The following is a 19,692-nucleotide window of genomic DNA, read 5'->3' on the forward strand; positions in this document are numbered from 1 at the left end:
AAAAATCAAAATTGAAAGTAAAGGTTAAAAATTATGAAAAACTCTTCTAGCATAAAAATAAAAATGATAATAAATTTTTTGCACTAACATGGAACTATCAAAAACAGAAACATTCGGTTAAAAATGTTGTTATTATTGTACAAGATATCACGAATGTTTCTAGGTAGATTAAATTTATGATGCAACGCCACATAACATGTGCAGTCTACGAGAATGTGGTGCACAGTCATGCGGCAGTTGCATCGTGTGCGATTCCTCCTGACATTAGGCTCTCGTGTGTGATCCTTGTATGTCCTATCCGTAACCGGCAGAGGACCACTTCTTCACGACGAGTTTTCCTGCAAGAGGAGTTCCATGGCAACACTGAATCTTTAATCCGTCGGAGTTTATTATCGACAGTAGTCGCCCAGTCACTTTGCCACCCTGCTCTCAGTGATTGTTTTACACGATTAACAAAATCAAAGGTAGTAACTCGGGTAGTGAAAGGAAGTTGAATGCACACTTCTTTGGCAGCATAATCTGCTTGTTCGTTACCTGGAATCCCTAGGTGGCTAGGAACCCAACAAAAACTTACTTCTGTGTTGCGATTACCTAACTCAGCGATTGCACTGTAAATTTCAATGACGACAGGATGTTTGGAATAAAAGTTTTCTAACGCCTGGAGAGCACTACATGAGTCACTGCAAATAAGAATGTTTCTATATGTAGGGTTAATGATATTTAGAGCCTTATTTATAGCGAGTAGTTCAGTAGTTCGTTGAATTAAATTGGAATACCACTCACCACCATAACAGATTACTTCTGCAACTATCTAATCAGAATTGGCAAATAAACCAGTGACAACACAGATTCACTCTTCAATAAAGCAGATTACTCTAAACATTCACCGCCCTCACAGATTACTTCTGTAACTATCTAATCAGAATAGGAAAATAATCCAATGACAACGTTAGAAGGAATAACATTTATTTTATTATAACATTTTAATTTATAAATATTAATAAGAATTTTTATGATTAATTATTATTTAAATAAATAATGTCTTTATTTTTACAAATTAATATTATATTGAAGTAAAATTAGAATAATCATAAATAAAAATGGAAATGTTATGTTATATTATTCTTTGGAATTAATATTGTATAATGAATATTCTATATAAGAAAAGGAAAAAATCAAACCTTAATTCTAGTTAATTGTATATGTAAGTATAAAAAAGAACACATTAAACAGAGCGAATACTACAAACTATACATCAACATAACTAAATTGTCTCTTAAAAATTTATTAGAGAATTCATTCCGATGAAAACATTTTTATTAAATGTAATCTGCATAAATATGATTAAAGTAAATTTTTATTTTAGTTCATGTTTAGATATTTAATGGAACTACAATTTGGAATATATATTAACAATGATTTGGAGGAAGAAGTCAAGAAAATAAATTGAATAGGATAATTCAATAGGAATCCAACTCCATAATTGCACAAAGTATGGTACTCCATATTTTATTTCATTTGATTCTTAACGTATAGTTATATGTGTGTATTTCATGATAGCCCCAATGGCACATTTTATCAAGGTTAAATCATATGATAAAATTGTCGATTATTTTAAGAAAGGAGTTGAATTTAAAGAGTAAGAGATGGGTTGTTTTGAACTACCCATCAACGTCAACTCACCATTTATTTGATGCAATATGTTTCAACTTTCAAAAATGCTTTATAAGCAACTGCCAACCACTGCACTCTCAACAGTTATGGCGTTACGTATTTGATGTGTATATTAGATGATAAAAGCACTACGTATACTAGGTTTGAATGTACAGCTATATCTGGATGCAATGAAGTAATCCCTGATTTGAATGTTAATATCTTGTCATCTTCTATTAAAGTTACACATCTTTTAGTGATGAATGTTGAGGCCAATATCATAACAAACCTGTAGTAAAATATTGGCAGTTCCTTATCACTGGCAGGTTCACTATTTCCATATTCAAGAGCACAATTATTTGCTTTGTGATGGAGAGTTACAATAATTGGAACAACCTCATAAGAGAATTGTTTACTCTGAAAGAAGTGAGTAGGAAAAATATAACTACTAAAGCAAGAATAAAGTTTTTAATATCAAAATATTAAAAAAATGTTATTATAAACATACAGAGTGATTCAGGAGGATAGGGCAATACTTTGACAACTCATTCACAGGCTAAAAATAAGAAAAAAGTTAATATAAACATAGGTCCGAAAACGGTTCGTTAGCGAGTTATACAGGGTGAAAGATTTTGCCCGAGTTTCAGTTCCTCCGGGTAAATTAATTATTTACATCAATCTTCTTATAATTAAATTCTCTACAATTTATGTTTAAAAAATGTATGATTTATTGCCAATTTAACAACGTTATTGTACGTCAAACGTAAAAAAAATGTGTTTTTTGATCCTATTTTTGGCGTTTTACATGGGATATCTTAGAAATTAAGAGAGATGCAGTTCTCGGACCTTTTTTTTTCAATTTCCCAGCTCAAAAACCATAAGAAACAATTGAATTTGCCCCTTAATTGACCTTCCCAGAATTTCAGAAAGCCTTAATTTACCCGGAGGAACTGAAACTCGGGAGAAATCTTTCACCCTGTATAACTCGCTAACAAAGTGTTTTTGGACCTATGTTTATATGAACTTTTTTCTTATTTTTAGCCTCTAGAATGAGTTGTCAGAGTATTACCCTATCCTCCTGAATCACCCTGTATAGGGATGAATAAGTAAAGCCTATTCATCCCCCGAGGGGGATAGTTTATAAAATATTTTGAGGTTTAGTTAAACCAAATATAAAATATATTTAATTTCTTATTGAACCTGTGTTTTTGACAATGTGGCTACTAAGGCAATTAAATTGGGAGATATCTAATAGTGGTCAAATATTTAAAAATATGTATTACAGTTCCCTAAAAAGTTATAATAGTAAACTTATAGTAGAGACGTGTTTATCAGATAAAGATGATTAAAGCACAGTCTTGCTCAATAAAAACATTATTCTTCTTGTTTAATTAGGTTATTATCTTCTTTTTTCAAAGTTTTGTGTGTTTAAATGTCAAGGTAGTTGGAAGTGTGCTGAAAGGGCTCTATTCCAGAATAATTTTTTTTTTATGCTTAGTTATTGCAACTACTGCATTTATTTTTTTGTTTAGTTTGTATTAGTAGTATAATAAAAAGGTTAGTTTCTTGGAATATAATGCTAGTTTTATTTCTTTGTAATTATTTTTTTATCTGCTATAAATTGTATGACGTATGGGAATAGAGGCCAAATTGAATTATCATATTCGATTATAAGGGCTGACTTTTCTATTATCTAATGAATATTATGTTTAAATCATTTTTTATAATTAATACTAACTTACAACTCATAATCATATGAAAAATATTCCATAGCTTTTCTTTTCCTTCAATTTATAGCTGTATACAATTCTATCAATTTTATTTCATATTATGTTACATCTGATCATATCCTAGCTTAAAGAATCGTACTTGATTATTACAATCAACAATTTGTTTTTCACAGATTTCATTAGTTGCTCAACTAAGATATATAGAATCATCAGGATGATACATGACATGATTTTTTTTGTTTTTCATAGACATAGGATTAGTAGAGAAGATTGTACTTGAATTTTGCTTGTGAAGGATGAATATGACTTGAAATAATCTTCAATAGTAGCAACTTACAGAATTTAGTATGATTTGATAGATCGAGTTGAAGTATATGCCATTATTTGTAAGCATATAATAAAATTGATGATCATTTCAGAATTCTTAAAATCTATGGTTAGGCATATTAGTAATTAAGAAAGAAGCATTAGACATAATAATGTTCCTGTTAAGAAGTAATATATTTGCTCTTTTGTTTTGCTTCCACTGTTACAAGTATTATCTGGAAATTTCATGAATGGCCTTACTGGATCCATTTCTGTACTTTCTGCATTGTGGCAATGAATTTCAAGCATCTATTTGGTTATGAGTCTTATCTACCGTTTTCTAAATCTTTAATAACTCTTTTATTTTTCACAAAACTTTATTAATATATTATTATTTTATGTCTTTTTATTTCAACTTCATTTTCCTATTTAATTTTTAACATCCTTCTGCAATATAACATTTCAATAAATACATAGTTGTAAGGAATAGTCCTTCTTTCACTTGTAAAAGGACCACAGCGTTAGTCATTAAAGGATTCAAATGCTAAGAAGACTATGTATATGATTAGTACGGTAAGTTCAGGTATTTATATGTATTATTAGTTTTTACAATGATTTAACTCAACATAATGTGGTTATTATATAAAATCCTTCTTTAGTAAGAACTAAATATTTTATGTTCTTTAATGACTTCTATAAAAAACTTTTTTTAGATACTTCAAAAAAATATCTGTAAAGTTTAAACATTTACGCTGCATCAAAATATCTGAAACAGAATCTGGCAATGTTTATTTGTTACTGAAGCAATAGAGAAACCAGATTATATCTCTGCCAAATTTATATCAATATTTCATAAAACATTTTTACTGAAATCATATTATTTCTGTAATAAATAATATATATATATATAATGTATTAACATATAATACTGGTTTATTGACAGTTCTTTTTGTTGTTCTAAAACTATTAAATGCAGACTTATTAAGTGATGAATAAAATTACTCTCTTTCAAGTTTTGCACCCATTCTTGTTAATGCTATAATTGTGTTAACAGCTTTGATCCATCTTTTTTTAATAACATAACGTTTTAATTTTGATTTATTAAGTGCCATTTCTGTATTATTATCAACTAACCATGGATGATGGATTGCCTTTGTTGCTGACAGACGATCGCTAAAAACAAAAATAATAATTCAAATAAAGACACATAAATTGATTATTGCAAATTTATAATTTAACTTTCTTTTTAATGCTATTTTTACAGGAAAAATCAAACACTAGATTGATCATACTACCCTGTATGACATGAGGCAAATAATTAAGAATTATTTGCCTCAAATAATTAAAATGTAAGTTATTCGAATATCAGTCAAGTGGATGACTGGTTATGCAAATATTGAAAACATTTTTTTCTTTTTGAAAAGGAATTCAGTGGTTTAAAAAATACATTTTTTGTGCAATTGTTTACTGCAAGTATCTAAAGTTAACCTCTTTGTAAAAAAAAAAATTATCTGTATTCTTTACTGTGGATATGTCTAAACAAATGATGCTGATTGTTTAAACAGTATCTGTGCTCAACTCTTATCTTTGAAGATTATCCACTACAAAAGCACAAGCAAATATTGAAAAAGGCAATAGCACACTAATCATTAAATAAAATTATATAATTAAATTAGTTAATTAAATAATAATTAGATTTAAATCTCAAAAGATATGGCTTGATTTAAAAGTTGCAACACTAACAATTTAAGTGATTGGTTGAACTGTAATGAACAGGATTAAAGTTTTAAAATTATGTTAAGTATGACACTTTTAAAGTTATGTTTGATAAAAAAAAATGTAATTGTAGTTCAAAGGCAGATGAATTCATCTGCCAACTTCATAGGTGATAACTAAGATTGCATACTGAGGCATTTGTTTTATGTTAAAGTGCTAAAATTGTAATTGTTATGTCACATGTCAGATTAACATGAGACATGTCTCATGTTAATCTGACATGAGACACGAGTAACTTTGAAAAGTTAAAAATAAAGTTGTTTCCTTTGCTTTCTTCATTGAGCCAAATACATAGTTACATCAGCTGCCAAGCCCCCCAAAGTACAAATGCCATTTAGGATTACAAGTGCCACATTCATTCTGTCATCACAAGAAATAACTGTACAGTAAACTTCAATAATTTCAGGAAAAGCAATAGTGATTGGTGCGTCTTTTACCTCAGGATTTTTTACCCACTGGGTTGCTGTAGTAGTGAACTAGTCATTACAAATCAGCTGATTTCAAAGTTGAGAGTTCTAAGAATCAAATTTTAGTAAAGGCAGTTACTTTTATAAGGATTTGAATACTAGATTTTGGATATGACATCTTCGCTGGTTGGATTTCAGTTAACTGCATATCTCAGGAATGGTTAACCTGAGACTGTACAAGGCTACACTCCATTTACATTCATACATATCATCCTCATTCATCCTCTGAAGTAATACCTTATGGTGGTTCCAGAGGCTAAACAGAGAAATAAAACACCTCAGGTTCTTTACATGTTCACAAACTTAAGAAAGATTGAGACAGATAATGCAAAACAAAATTATTGTATGTTCTTTCTATTGTGAAATAATACGTTATAAACTGTGTTTTAACTCGATAAGAGAAAATTTAAAGAAATAAATAAATGTTTTGTAAAAAAAAAAATGTAAGAAGATGAAACAGCCAAAGGAATGTGATTCAACAACTTTGTTTTTAAAATGACATGAGTTGGCTGCTTAAAAAGTGAAAAAAAATTCCTGCTTATTATTTTTATCTTCTAAAGTTGTTAATTATTTTATTGCTCAAATGTTACTTTTTAAATTCAGTCATTAGTAGAGAATTATTAAAAATTGATTTAAAAACACACTAAACATAATTTGGTGCCGACTTCAAAAAGTGGAAATTTAAAGAAAAATTGAATAATATTATTTTTTACTAAGTAAATTTTTGAATTTAGTGTTATTATTTTTTTGTTAATTTTTCTTTAAAATGTGGGTTAATAAAAAAAAAAACAAAAAACCACTGTCTCTCTCTTTATAACAAAATCTGCAAGAGATCACTTATACTGTTGACCTCCATGGTGGAGAATAGTATACTATTTTGATCTTTTATATGAAGGTTGCAGATTTTTATCCTAGTCAGGTTTGGTATTTGCCCCTTGCTAAAGAATTGATTTTGTAATTAAAAAAAAAAACTACGTTAATTGTAACTAGGTGTAATAATTTATAAAAAAAAAAAAAATGATTTGTTATTAACCAGAGATTTTTATAATATCAGATGATTTCTGTCAAAATATCTTATAATACATTCATGTCAAGGACTGTTGGACATATTGTTGAGTTCTCCTATCATTCATATAAAGCAAATAAGTTAAACAATACGTGCATCGCTCAAAAATTATGAAAGCTATTCAACAGATTAACACAATTTTTGCTCTATTACAAAACAAGAATTTTTATGTAGATTGATTAATCATCAATTTGGATCTTTTTACAATTTTTTTTTTTTTAACCTAACTTAAATAACTTCATGTAATTTATTTAACTATTTGCTTGAGATATGGTAATCACAATAAGGTTATGCCTTAACAAACTATTTTTTTCTTTTGTATGAATCAAGATGGATTTAAAATCTTAATATATTCGTGTTCTACATAGATTAATGTAGCGCTTACATTACCAAATCCTATAATGTAATGTGAATGTAGTTTCAGCCGCATTGGTAATACACAATTAATAAAAATTATGTTTTACATTCTTCTCTTGAGTAAATGTACAATTCCAACAAAGAATTAAATTTTGTAATTACTTTTTTTTATTTTTCCATAAACATTTACTATTTTTTCTAAGTAACTCTTGTTAGGGCCCATAATAAAAAAGCTGGTAACTACATTGCTGAAAATTTGCATACGGTTTGAAAGTTAATATTTCAAAATCTTTTATCTGTTTTAATGATGCTTATGATAAAATCTAAAACTCAACACTACAAACCAACAGGGAAGAGAATATAACACTGAACCATTTGAGATGCTAGTTTAAGCTGTGTTGCTACATAAGCTATTTCTCATTTCAAGAAACGCTGGTCTGGTTTTTCTACATCTTATTTATTTATGTTTGGAGGATAATAATTCTTCAAACAGTATCCTAACCCAAACAAAAAGGCCATTATCTTGCTCTTTAATTTTGCTCAGTATCATACAATTCGTCTTTTTAAAATTCAACGGCAACCTGTGACAGATACTTTTATTTACTAAAAATACTGGAGAACAAACTTATTAAATTTATGTAATGAAGTTACTGATCTCGTCGAACCACTCATACATATTCTATTGCTTAATACAATGTGTCCATAAAATAATGATGGGGTTTAATAGTCAGAGTTTTGGAACAAAGCTCTTGACATAGACATGAAGTACATGTCAAAATGTAATAAAATGATCTAAGTTTTTGTGTTACATGAAAAAGTTGTAGTATGCACTATGGTTACAAGATTGATAGTTGTATTAAACTTTTTAGTCAACAAGATTATGGTGCAGAGGAAGGTTCAGTGTGTTTTGTGGTTTCCTAAGTTTGAGCCAGTTACAATTGTTAGGTGAGAATATTGTCATACAAAGAACTACCACAGAAAAATGAAGGACTGCTTAAAGCTACCACTGTTTAATGAATAACTACCTCACGATAACAACATTTGCTAATAGGATAAATAACTCAGAGAAATAGGTAGCCTACAAAGCAATCACCTCCAGGATGGTCATCAGTGTTTGATGAGATTGTTAAAGTTAAGTGAAAAGGTTATTTGCATTGCTGAAGAAAATCAGGGCAGAAGTGTTATATAGTTAGGTGTTCCAAAAAACTAACTGTTCACATTAAAAAAAGCAGACTAAGTGATTGTTATTTTAACTTTTATAAAATTTTACTCGTTATCATTCAATTAGCATTGAAAGATTAATGTAATAAAGGTTTTACTGGTTATAAAATTAAATATATATATTTTTCTTCTATTAAAGTCATCATAATTTTTATATGAGTCCAATTATCTATCTTTCTTAGCTTCATCATAATTAAATGATATGCTGACATATTTTGGACATATTCCATTTTCAGAACTCATGTGATTATAAAATTCAAGTTTTACATAAAATCTATCCACAGGACAAAATAAAATGAATGGAATTAACTGTAGATATCCTAGCATAATGTTTGAATATAGAGTACTACTCAACCTCATATGACATGCGGTAATGATTCTGAATGTAATATGAAACGTTGATGCGACAGCCCAAAAGTTAGTTTATGATGTAAAATTGTATGACACAAAGTTAATGGTTCCTTCTTTTTGCTGAAAAAAACAGGAAGAAACAACTTCCTATAAATGTTAAAAGGATATGGAGTGCCTTAAATATAAAAAAATTCCATTCTCCAGTTAGACAAAGTTCCTTCACATTTTGTCACATTCATGCAGGATTGCTTAAACAAAATATTTCTCCAGCGATGGGTCAGACATGGATATGAGAAGAGGCCTGGCCTCCATGGTTTCCAGATTTTACCCTTATGGATTTTTATTTGCAGGGTTATGTAATAACAAAAGAATTTGCTGTTCAGAGACTCTAGATATTCTCTATCATGTATGCTAAGAGGCTGAATATCGCCTTGATGTTTGCAGACAATGAAAGGAGCATATCCAAAATTTACTGAACAGATAATATTCTTGGAGTTTCTCTTCATTGTGACATATACTTCAGGTTTCTGTCATGGTTTAAAACTCCATCATTAGTTTAGGAATACATTGTATTAATAGAAAAACTATTACAGGCCTGTTAAATTAAATACAGGCTAAACTTATGTACTAAACTTTTTACTTTGCTCTATTAAATAAGAGTACATTGCAATATTTTATACTAAAAACATAGGTAATAGTTTATTTATATAAACATTATTTATTCATATCACCATAACTTTTTTTTATAAAATTTACATTTTAACATTGTATAAATTATTTTAAATTGTATTAAAAACATTTATTTATCATACAAACCAATGTTATCTCTCTGGATAAAGCATAAATAATAATAATAATACTAACTATCATTATTATATTGTTAAAAAATGATTTTAAAAAATTAATCATTATATATATGTTTAATATAATTTCTTTTTCATTAATGTTATTTCATGGTATAATAAAATTTTATAATTAAAATGTAAATAAAATCAAAATTTTTACAATAAAAATAAAATTTTAAAAATTTGTAAATATTTTTACATTAAAATATTTTAAAGAAGTTTGAACGAGGTGATATATTCACAGGTGAATATATAACAGAAAACCATGAAACAACATAATGACAACCATATGGTTTTTTTGTATGGTTTGAAAACCATATTAAGAAAGATATACTTACATATATTTCTTAAAAAATATGTTTAATTAAATATTAATTATCTGAAAATAGGTGTTAATAAAAAAAAATACTAATATTTATATTAATGTGAATGAATATCTTTATCAAAAAAGAAAACAAATTATATTAGATTGTTAAAAAATTAAAAATATAATACTTTTGTAGGGAATTATCAAGCATAATTTTAGCTTTGACATTAATTAATTTACATGAATTATTTTCGTGCTTAGATCAAATTTAATGACTATATTTTTTTTTAATGAACATCATTGGAATTCATATAAAACAATTAACAAAGCCTTATTTTATCCAAAAACGTAACTTAACTTTATTCAAGAAAGATGCAAACTATTTAGTCTGTAAACTTTTTAACAATTTTCCACCAGCCAAAAAAAAAACACAGATGAATTCTATGATCAAGTTCAGTAAAAAGAATTGCTTTTTTAATTGAGAAATCATTTTGTAGAATACAAAAATATTTGACTAGTTTATGTGTCCGTTCAATTTCTATTGAATGACTATTTCTATTTTCTTATGATTAAATTTTGTTAATCCATGTGAAACTAAATAAATAAATAAGTAACAGTAATTATCTGCGCCAGTTGAAACGCTGCATTCTAAACAGATGGACTGAAAGAATAAAGTTAATAATATGCCAGTCATTAAATTCAGACATTTCATCCTTTAATTATTTTAAGTGGAAGTACATGAAAAACATGATCTATTCAAAGGAGATCATTTGTAAAAGAGGATAATTGCAGACTAGCAACCGTAATAACATGGTGGTAAGGACATGACAAGTAATTGAATATTACTGGGATGTCCACAGAGCCTCATGACTGTTATATAAAAAAAATGACTAAACAACAAACTACAAAAAGACGCAACAATAAAAAGAATTTTAAAGTACAACCTTTACAATATCTGTTCAATTATTTATTTAGCCCACCGAGCTGCTGGTCTAGTGGTTAACTTGTTGCAAATCACTTGTTTAACAACTGCTTTTCAAAGTCGAAGGTTCTGAGGTTCAAATTTTAGTAAAAGTTAATTGGTTTTATATGGATTTGAATAATAGACAGTGGATACTGGTGTACTTTGTTGGTTGGGGTTCAGTTAACCACAAGTCTCAGGAATGGTTGGCCTGAAATGAGTACACCTAATTTGCATGTCATACATATTATCCTCATCTTATTGGACCGTGGTGGTTGGTTGCTTACTGTTCACTATAATATTCACTTACAATCTGTTCACTGAACAGATTGCAATGTACACATTACGAAATAAAAAAAAATTATTTATGTTTTTTAATTTGTAAAATTGCATTTGAAACCTGGGAGTTTTTAAAATAAAGTCTTTATATTTGAAGAAAAAATACTTTTGGGATCTTTTATATGTTATTATCAGGGGTGTACTCATAAATTTTCCACTAATGAAATGTCTGATTTGGTACTGCAGCAGACTTCAAAAATATAGTCCACAGACACAGGTAGCTACAAGACAATTTCATAAATTAAAAAAAAAAACACATTCATTTCGATGCCTACAGTGAGAAGAAGAAAAATTTGACTGTTCAAGTCAAATGTTTAACTTTTTTTCATGAATAAGATTTTTAGCAACTTATTTTGACACTATTTGCCTTTGGATATTCAAAAGGAAGGACCATTTTTGTGCAATCTGCTATTTTTTATAATTTAGGTTATATTTTTATCAGCTTTAAGTTAAAAAAAAATTTATGTGAAAGTGATAATTATCTATTTCTTTTAAAAAAGCAGTGCCAGAATGGCGTTCAAACATCAGTGCACCCCTGGTTATTATTATGGAAAGATCTATGAAAAAAATGAAAATATCTTTTTTTATTACAGGATTAAATATTTTATGTTCTACTAAAAATTTTAATAGATAGAAAAAAAAATTACGTTAATATGATAAATTCATTAATTACAGCACATCTTAAAAAAATAGAAATGATATGACATCCATAGAAGCATTGGATATTGTATATATAAATTATAATAATAAAAATACTATCAATGAAATATTTATCTACTTTGTTACACAATACCAAAAAGCAGTCAGATACCTCAAAGCTGGACACATGTCAAAATAGCATTCATTACAATTGATTTCATCATACATTATTATAATTATGTACGAATATATTATAATTACGTATAAATACATTACAATGTATGTATGTATATAATTGTATTTATAAATTATTGATGTATATTAATACATAACAATTAATAAAAATGTATAAATTATACAACATTTTACTATTTACACTTTAAGTCTAGAAGTATTACAATTAATTTTAAATTCTAAAATCTGTTCTGAAACTTATGCTTTATCATCAGTTAATTGTAAACTTAAATAACAATGAATTTATAAGATTATGTAACGATTAAGAATAATGTATTTTAAAATAGTTAAAAATAAATACAAATAAAATGCAAGAAATAAACAAATACAAAATAATAAATAAAATTGTTCACAAATACTGGCCAATACATATAGTAACTAAATATTTACAAAACTGGAATACACTTAATTTTTACAGACATTTCAAAGAAAAATACGGTATTACTTTCAGTTGCACGTAAGAATTGAGGGGGGGGGGGGTGAAATTGAATTTTCTTTATATTTTGAGGTATGCCATTCACTTAAAATGTAACGTCCTTATTACAACATTTTTAGCTCAATAATCTCCATTACAACAATTTCACTGAAATTTAGATGTGTTGTAGTAATGTATCTGAAGTTGTGCATGTGAAAATTTGATTAAGATTGGTTGAGTCATTCTTCAATTATGCTCAATTTAATGTCAAAACAGATAGTCATATCTTCAATTTGAGGTTATGTTGACTATTTTTGTATTGGTATATTTTTCATATGCACTTATGCAATGAGTGAGTTTAAACTTGATGCTTGTGTGTAGGGTGTACTCGTTAATAGAATGCATGAGTGTGCTGTACTCTGAAGATCAGTGCGTTTCTGACTGCGAAATAGTGAAAAAACAAAATGTCTGTCTTGTACAGAACTGTGCAAGAATTTTATTATCATATTTGTTTTTAAAAATTTATTTAAATACATTAATATATGCATAAGTGTTAGATATCTTTATCAATTAATTCTCATGTAAATTTATAACTAACTGATGAAGCACATGCTTCAAATGTATGAAATACGTTTTATAATAATCAAATTTGAATGATAAATTATCACTACAATATTGTCTGTGGCATATATTTCTTTAATAAATATAAAACATACATTGTATTCATAAAATTATTTATAGTACTAAAAAAATAATAAAATAGTTTTAAATCATTTTTACATATAATTTATAAAGACTGATCTCGAAAATGTTTTCTTTTTTCAAAATGAAATAAAATTATCCTTAAATTTTCTTTTTACTGTACTGGTTGTGATTATTCTATTTACCTGTTAAAGTATAAATTAAGCAAATACATATGTCATACTTATAACAGAACGTATGTATGTAATGTAACCATTTGTATCTGAATCAAATTCAGTTGTATTGATACCAGTTAATTACCTATAGGAAAGTACCTTGAAATTTACATGACAATGTGAAGTAAATATAAAATGCAAACAGTTAAATTTACATTTAATAAACTATTTTACACAGATCACTTAGGTAAAACAACATCAATACAGTTTATTTTTGAATGATCACTATGTTATGTCAGTATGTAGATTCTAGAATAAAAAAAAACCTTCTTTTAAACTATGTATTAAGTACAATGATTGTAGGTGAGGTGACGATATAAGCCACAAATCACACTCAAAAATAGTATAAACATTCTCATGAATAACAAGCACTCTATGTCACGCTTAATTTTGGAAAATGAAAAACTTTGATTTGACCTTCTTTAGTTAACCAAATATGCTGTTACAAATCACCATATTAAATCCTGGCTTTCCAAACTGGAGGTGATATTCAGCTTTATATGTGGCATTTTCACTATGTTTACTTATATGAAATGACTCAATATACAGCGCACTATCATTAATCTCGATGAAAACAACTCTGTTTGATAATTTTATGTACCTTAAGTGTTATATTTGTTATTATTACGAGAAAGACTGGCATGGGTAGTGTTTTGTTGTTAGATGTTATCATCAATTTGGGTGAACTGATATGAAATACACTTCACTATGAAAGTAATAGACGTGGGTGTTTCTGTTATTTCTGCCAAAGGAAAACAAACTGTTGGGAAAAAAACAGGTTGACTTATAATTTTGTTCATGTTCATGACTGATTATTACACAGTTTCATTTTAATATTTTTCTTTATGCATTGGCTTATGCTGCAGAATGTTATGGTTGACGCCAGCTGATACAATATATTATTTTATCACAAGATTTGACAGTTCTATAACACTTTTATTCTGTACTTTAATACTACAATATTTTTATGGATATGATTTATGTGGTTTTTGAAACTGTTCAATCTTAGCAGTTAACATTTAGTTGTTTAATATAATATATAGGTCTTAATATATGCGCATATGTGATAATTCACTTTGTTTGTTTTTTTTTAATGTTTATTAGAGTGAGCTGACTGCTCTGTTTGGCGATTCAGTGTGTTTGCTATGCACTATTACTATGGAGAGGAAAAAAAAACAGTTTGTACCAAAGTGAAACAGTTCGTTCATTTTTTTCTGAGAAACAACAGTTTAGTCAAACTGACATTTTCCGACACATCACTAGAAAGTAGCATAGCCATTTCCAATAACAAGTATTTTATGTCAGTCTTATTACGACAGAAGTGATTTCGAGTTACCTTCTTTATTAAGCAGATATATGGTTTAAATCGAATGAAATGCAAATAATATTCAGCTCTAATTAATACTTATCTTTTTACTGCACGTATTGGTTGTACAGTGAACATTATTACTAACAGAAAAAACTATTCTGATAAGTACTGCTTATACCTCAAATATGTATTACAGTCATAAGAAAGAATGATGTATATAGTGTAAAGCAATCAATTAAAGTACTCTTTTCCACTGTATTTAAACAAAGCTGACATTAAACTATATAACATAACTGCTTTTATTAAGGTACAAAAAGGTATGCATTCTTGCCAGAGTAAATATTGGGAAATATTATTAAACAAATATTGCGACTTTATCAGAATGGTTTTTAAAAATACATATGTTTAAATTAACTGCGATAACCTTATTAAAAATAAAACTTTTTAACTAATCTTATTTTAATCACCATTCAGTCTATTGACATGGTTAGACAGAGTTTTACTTTTTTACAAGCTTCTGATTAAATTGTTTTAATATTTATATTTTCTAAAAATAGATTAATGATGTAAGAAACAACAAAGTATATACTATCCAGGTGAGTGTCATCATTTTACTATTTCAGTGGATTAAATATTTAATATTTAGTAAAAGATATTAATAAAGATGATAAAAGAATCTCTTACATGAGTTTAATAAAGAGGATTTAATATTATGTTTAATAAATTTATTTAATTTACTGGCCACATCACAAATAGCTGTTGTAAAATGAAAGTTCTCATCAGAAAGCTTTTCAACCACAGTATTATACAATACAAACATATGACTTTTTTTATAACAAAATTATAAGAGCAGTATACTCCATACATATATATATATATATATATATATATATACCTAAAAAAAATACTTGGCTGCAATTAACCATTGACAGAAGCTGTCCCTACCGTACCAGAAAATAAAAAATTAGATATATCTTTAATTTTACATAAAATTAATTAATTATTAATAAACATTACTAAACTACAATAATTAATAATTATAAATCTAATTTGTACTTATATTATCCAGAAAGATAACATTAAAAACTATTTTTAACAATATATATTATTAATATATAACATATGTACAATAATATATGTATAAAATAATAATAGTAATGGTAATTATTTTAGTGTTGTTCCAACAGGAGGTATATTCTTTTTGGTTTCATTATTTGTTTTAAAATAAGATGCTAGTGAATCAATAGAACTTATTGTTGAATGCTGTTCATCCTCTTGTTTTTTTAACGCAGATGGGCTATTCGCATTTGATTTATCAAATAATCTTAATATTACTTCTTTTGTTAAATTTCCTGTTTCTCTTTCTGGTGATACACTCGGACTTTGTGGTGCTGAATGTGTTTGATTGTCTGACCAGTTATCGCTATTTGAATGTGATAAATGATAAAAAAGATTACTAGGTGGTGGTGGTGAACCGATCGGTACATCACGATTTAAATATGATACTCTATATTTTGGTCTTCTTGTTACAACACCATGATTTGCTAAAAATTTACCGATCGGATCATTTCTGTACGACGTTAGTGGTATTTGATGATGAATAATATCATTTTCAGATCCTTCGCTTGTTGTATTACTATTATTATTATTGTTATTATTACTATTACCCATTTGAAATAATCTTGATGACAATTTTTTAATTTCGTCAGCAAAATTAATTCTTTCCAAATTTTCAGAATTATGTAAAAAACATGAAATATCAGAACCACGCCGATCAAAACGATCATTTTCTAAAAATTTATTAAAAAATGGTCTATTTTTAAAATCATTTGAACTATCTTTTAATTCTAATTTACTTGATGTTTGTGATTTAGACAACGGTTTAGGTATTCTATTATCATTCTTTTTATTTTCTTTATTATTTACAAAAGATGATGAGACCGATTGTGGAACAACCGGTTCTGATCTTCCTTCAACAATTATTTTATGTGTTATAACTTTAGGTCCTTTTTTATCTGATACAGATGAAACCGAATCATTAGTTTCATTATCATTTGACTGTCCTAAAACGATACCATGTATTTTAGGTGGTACATGTTTATTTAATGTTTTATTAAATTTAAAATCAGATTCTTTATTGCTATCGCCAGTTTGATTCAAACTATTTTTAATATCACTTCTTGAAGAATTATTTTCTTTACTTAATTTATTAGCACTATTATTAATAAAATTACTATTTTCTTTTGGTTGTTTTATGTTATCAGTTGTTGGTATATTTTTGTTTAATGTACATTTACTTAAATCATTAGGTACACTAAACTGATGTGTAAATTTTGGTTTTTGACCACTAGCAACAGGTATTTGGGGTGGTAGTAGTTTATTTATATCAATATCAAATTTTTTATCAGTTGTTTTATTTAATAACATCCCACCGCTATTAGATTTATTAATATTTTTAACAGGATCAAGTGGTGGTAATTGTTGTATCGGTTTAAAAACATCAGATGATGTTGATAAATTATCATTGTTATTGTTCAATGACTCTTCTTTTGAATCTAATATCAGTTGTTTTACATCTACTTTTTGATCTAACGAAGGATTTTTTGTTATTTCATTATTTAATTCTGTAGGAAATCGTAAAGCAGATGAATCTGCTGATAAATCTTTAATTACACCAGTATATTCATTAGTATTTGATTTTATTTTTGAATTATTTAATGTTGTTTTTGGTATTGTTCCCACTGGTGATGTTGGTTGTGATTTATTAAGAGAAATATCTTTATTTATTGTATCAAATTTCACGTTAGTTGATACTCTTGTAGCTGAAGTAGTATTATTATCACTAGTTGAAATATGATTTGAATTATTACTAATCGAAGTATCTAATTTTAATTTTTTTCCAGGTTGACTTTCATTATTATTAATTTGAGTAGCCTCTGTATTTATATTAGTAGGATTACTTTCAATGTCCATTTTTACAACTGAAGTGTCATTATTATTATCACTTTTAATTAAATTTAAAGTTTTATTAATATCATTTACAAATAATGGTTGATTAATAATAATTTGTTTTAAGGGTTCGTTATTAGGTACCGATATTACTTTAGATGGGCTAACATTATTTTCTGACCACCGATCGACAAAATCACGTAAATTTTCTTTAGTATTATCAAGTAAATCATTTGTTTGCTGTAGATTAGGTTGAATATTCTGTAGTAACTGCGGCTGCTGCGGTGGTGGTGGAGGTGGAGGTTTCCGCCGCAACCAGACATGTGATAGACATTCAGTTGCTGTTAGACGATGCCTGAAATATTGGAGAAAGACCCTTGTTAATATGCAAAAGTAATAGAAAAAAAAGAATAAGACTTTTAAATCATGCATTGTTAATAAAAATCTACTCTTTTTGGTATGAAAGAGTAAGTATACACAGCTTTACTGTTGCTGTGTGAAGAATTTTTTAAATGAATTACTTATTTTTTACGTATAATTGGAAGTGTTTTATAATCTATGCACTATTTCACTTCATTACTATATTTTTAATTTAAAATCTTCTACAGACAATTCTACATTCTTTTTTCATAACTATATAATTCAGTATAACCTCATTTTTCTAATCTTGTTCATTCAGAAAGTCGGGATATATTTTAAATACAAATATAATTAAATTTTTATGAAACTCAATTTTTCAATAATTTTACTATAATCTTTTAATTCCATGTTGGTAAAATATTTCTCATCAATAAGTTACTTATAAAACCCACCTGATGATCTAGATTATATACCTGCAAGTTAGATGTATTTGGTTTACTCTAATAAATTACAGGCTTACATTCAATTACATTATGGTTTTCTTTATTTAATGATAAGAAATAAGTTTTGTAATCTGTAAAAAATGCCACGCTAGACTGAGATTGAATTTAGAACCTTCTAATTAAATGGGAAAGATGATATCACACTGCCATTGGGTTGGTTTAGTTTTAAAACCTATTTTCTTTAAAACTGTTCTTAAGTAAATAACATTTATTATGATCTTTAATGTCTTGATGTCATTCTTCAAATAATGTTGTACCACATTATTTGATAAATAAGTTAGCTTTAAACGTTGTGAAGTTGTAGTTTGACACATTTATATACAGAGCGTTCAAAAAGTAATGCAACCTTATAGAAGAATGTTTTCTTCTTTCATTACACGTTTAACTAAGGAAAATTGTGGAAAAATGGGTTGCACAATGCAACAGAATATTCATTGTTTCCCAATATATTAGATGTACCAGTTATGCCTACACAAAAAAGTGTGCTGTGGATGCACCAAACAAATTCACAATCAAGTGACTGTACGACAAGTACCAAGAGACAGGGAATGTGGCAGATGCAGCCAAAAGTGGTTGAATGAAAGTGCTAACACCAGAAAAGTTGATTGACATGCAAGCTGCATATTCTATTAGTTCCAAGAAGTCTGTGCGACGCCTATCTAGCCAGTAGTCTATCTCTCCATCGGTAGTGCCCAAATGGCATTGCGCAAGTGTTTAAAAATGCATCTGCACAGAATTCGTGTTCACAAGTTGTTACTTGCAGATACTGGAAAAAGTGTAGCTTTATGTCAGTGATTCATGTCATCTGTAATGTCAGACAGGGAAGAATTCTATGATTGGTTTCGCCTTGATTGGTTTAGGCATGGTTCCACCTTGATGGATATGTGGATGCACAGAATTCTTACATTTGGTGTGCAGAAAATCCACATCAGCTGCACAGACTAAAAGTGAGTGTTTGGTGTGCAATGTCATGTAGGCGAATCTTCA

General features: G+C 27.7%; 1 protein-coding gene across 1 annotated transcript in view; it reads right to left on the reverse strand.

The window, feature by feature from the left end:
• Positions 1-9,625: 9,625 nt before the first annotated feature.
• Positions 9,626-19,692, reverse strand: part of LOC142332527 (uncharacterized) — a 140,111-nt gene continuing 130,044 nt past the window's right edge. Inside the window, exon 8 of the mRNA XM_075378976.1 lies at positions 9,626-18,197. Within this exon, the coding sequence (XP_075235091.1) occupies positions 16,058-18,197 (2,140 nt within the window). The 3' untranslated portion in view covers positions 9,626-16,057. The remainder of the gene's footprint in view (positions 18,198-19,692) is intronic.

This window comes from Lycorma delicatula, chromosome 11 (assembly GCF_047948215.1).
Source record: "Lycorma delicatula isolate Av1 chromosome 11, ASM4794821v1, whole genome shotgun sequence".
Lineage (NCBI taxonomy): Eukaryota > Metazoa > Arthropoda > Insecta > Hemiptera > Fulgoridae > Lycorma > Lycorma delicatula.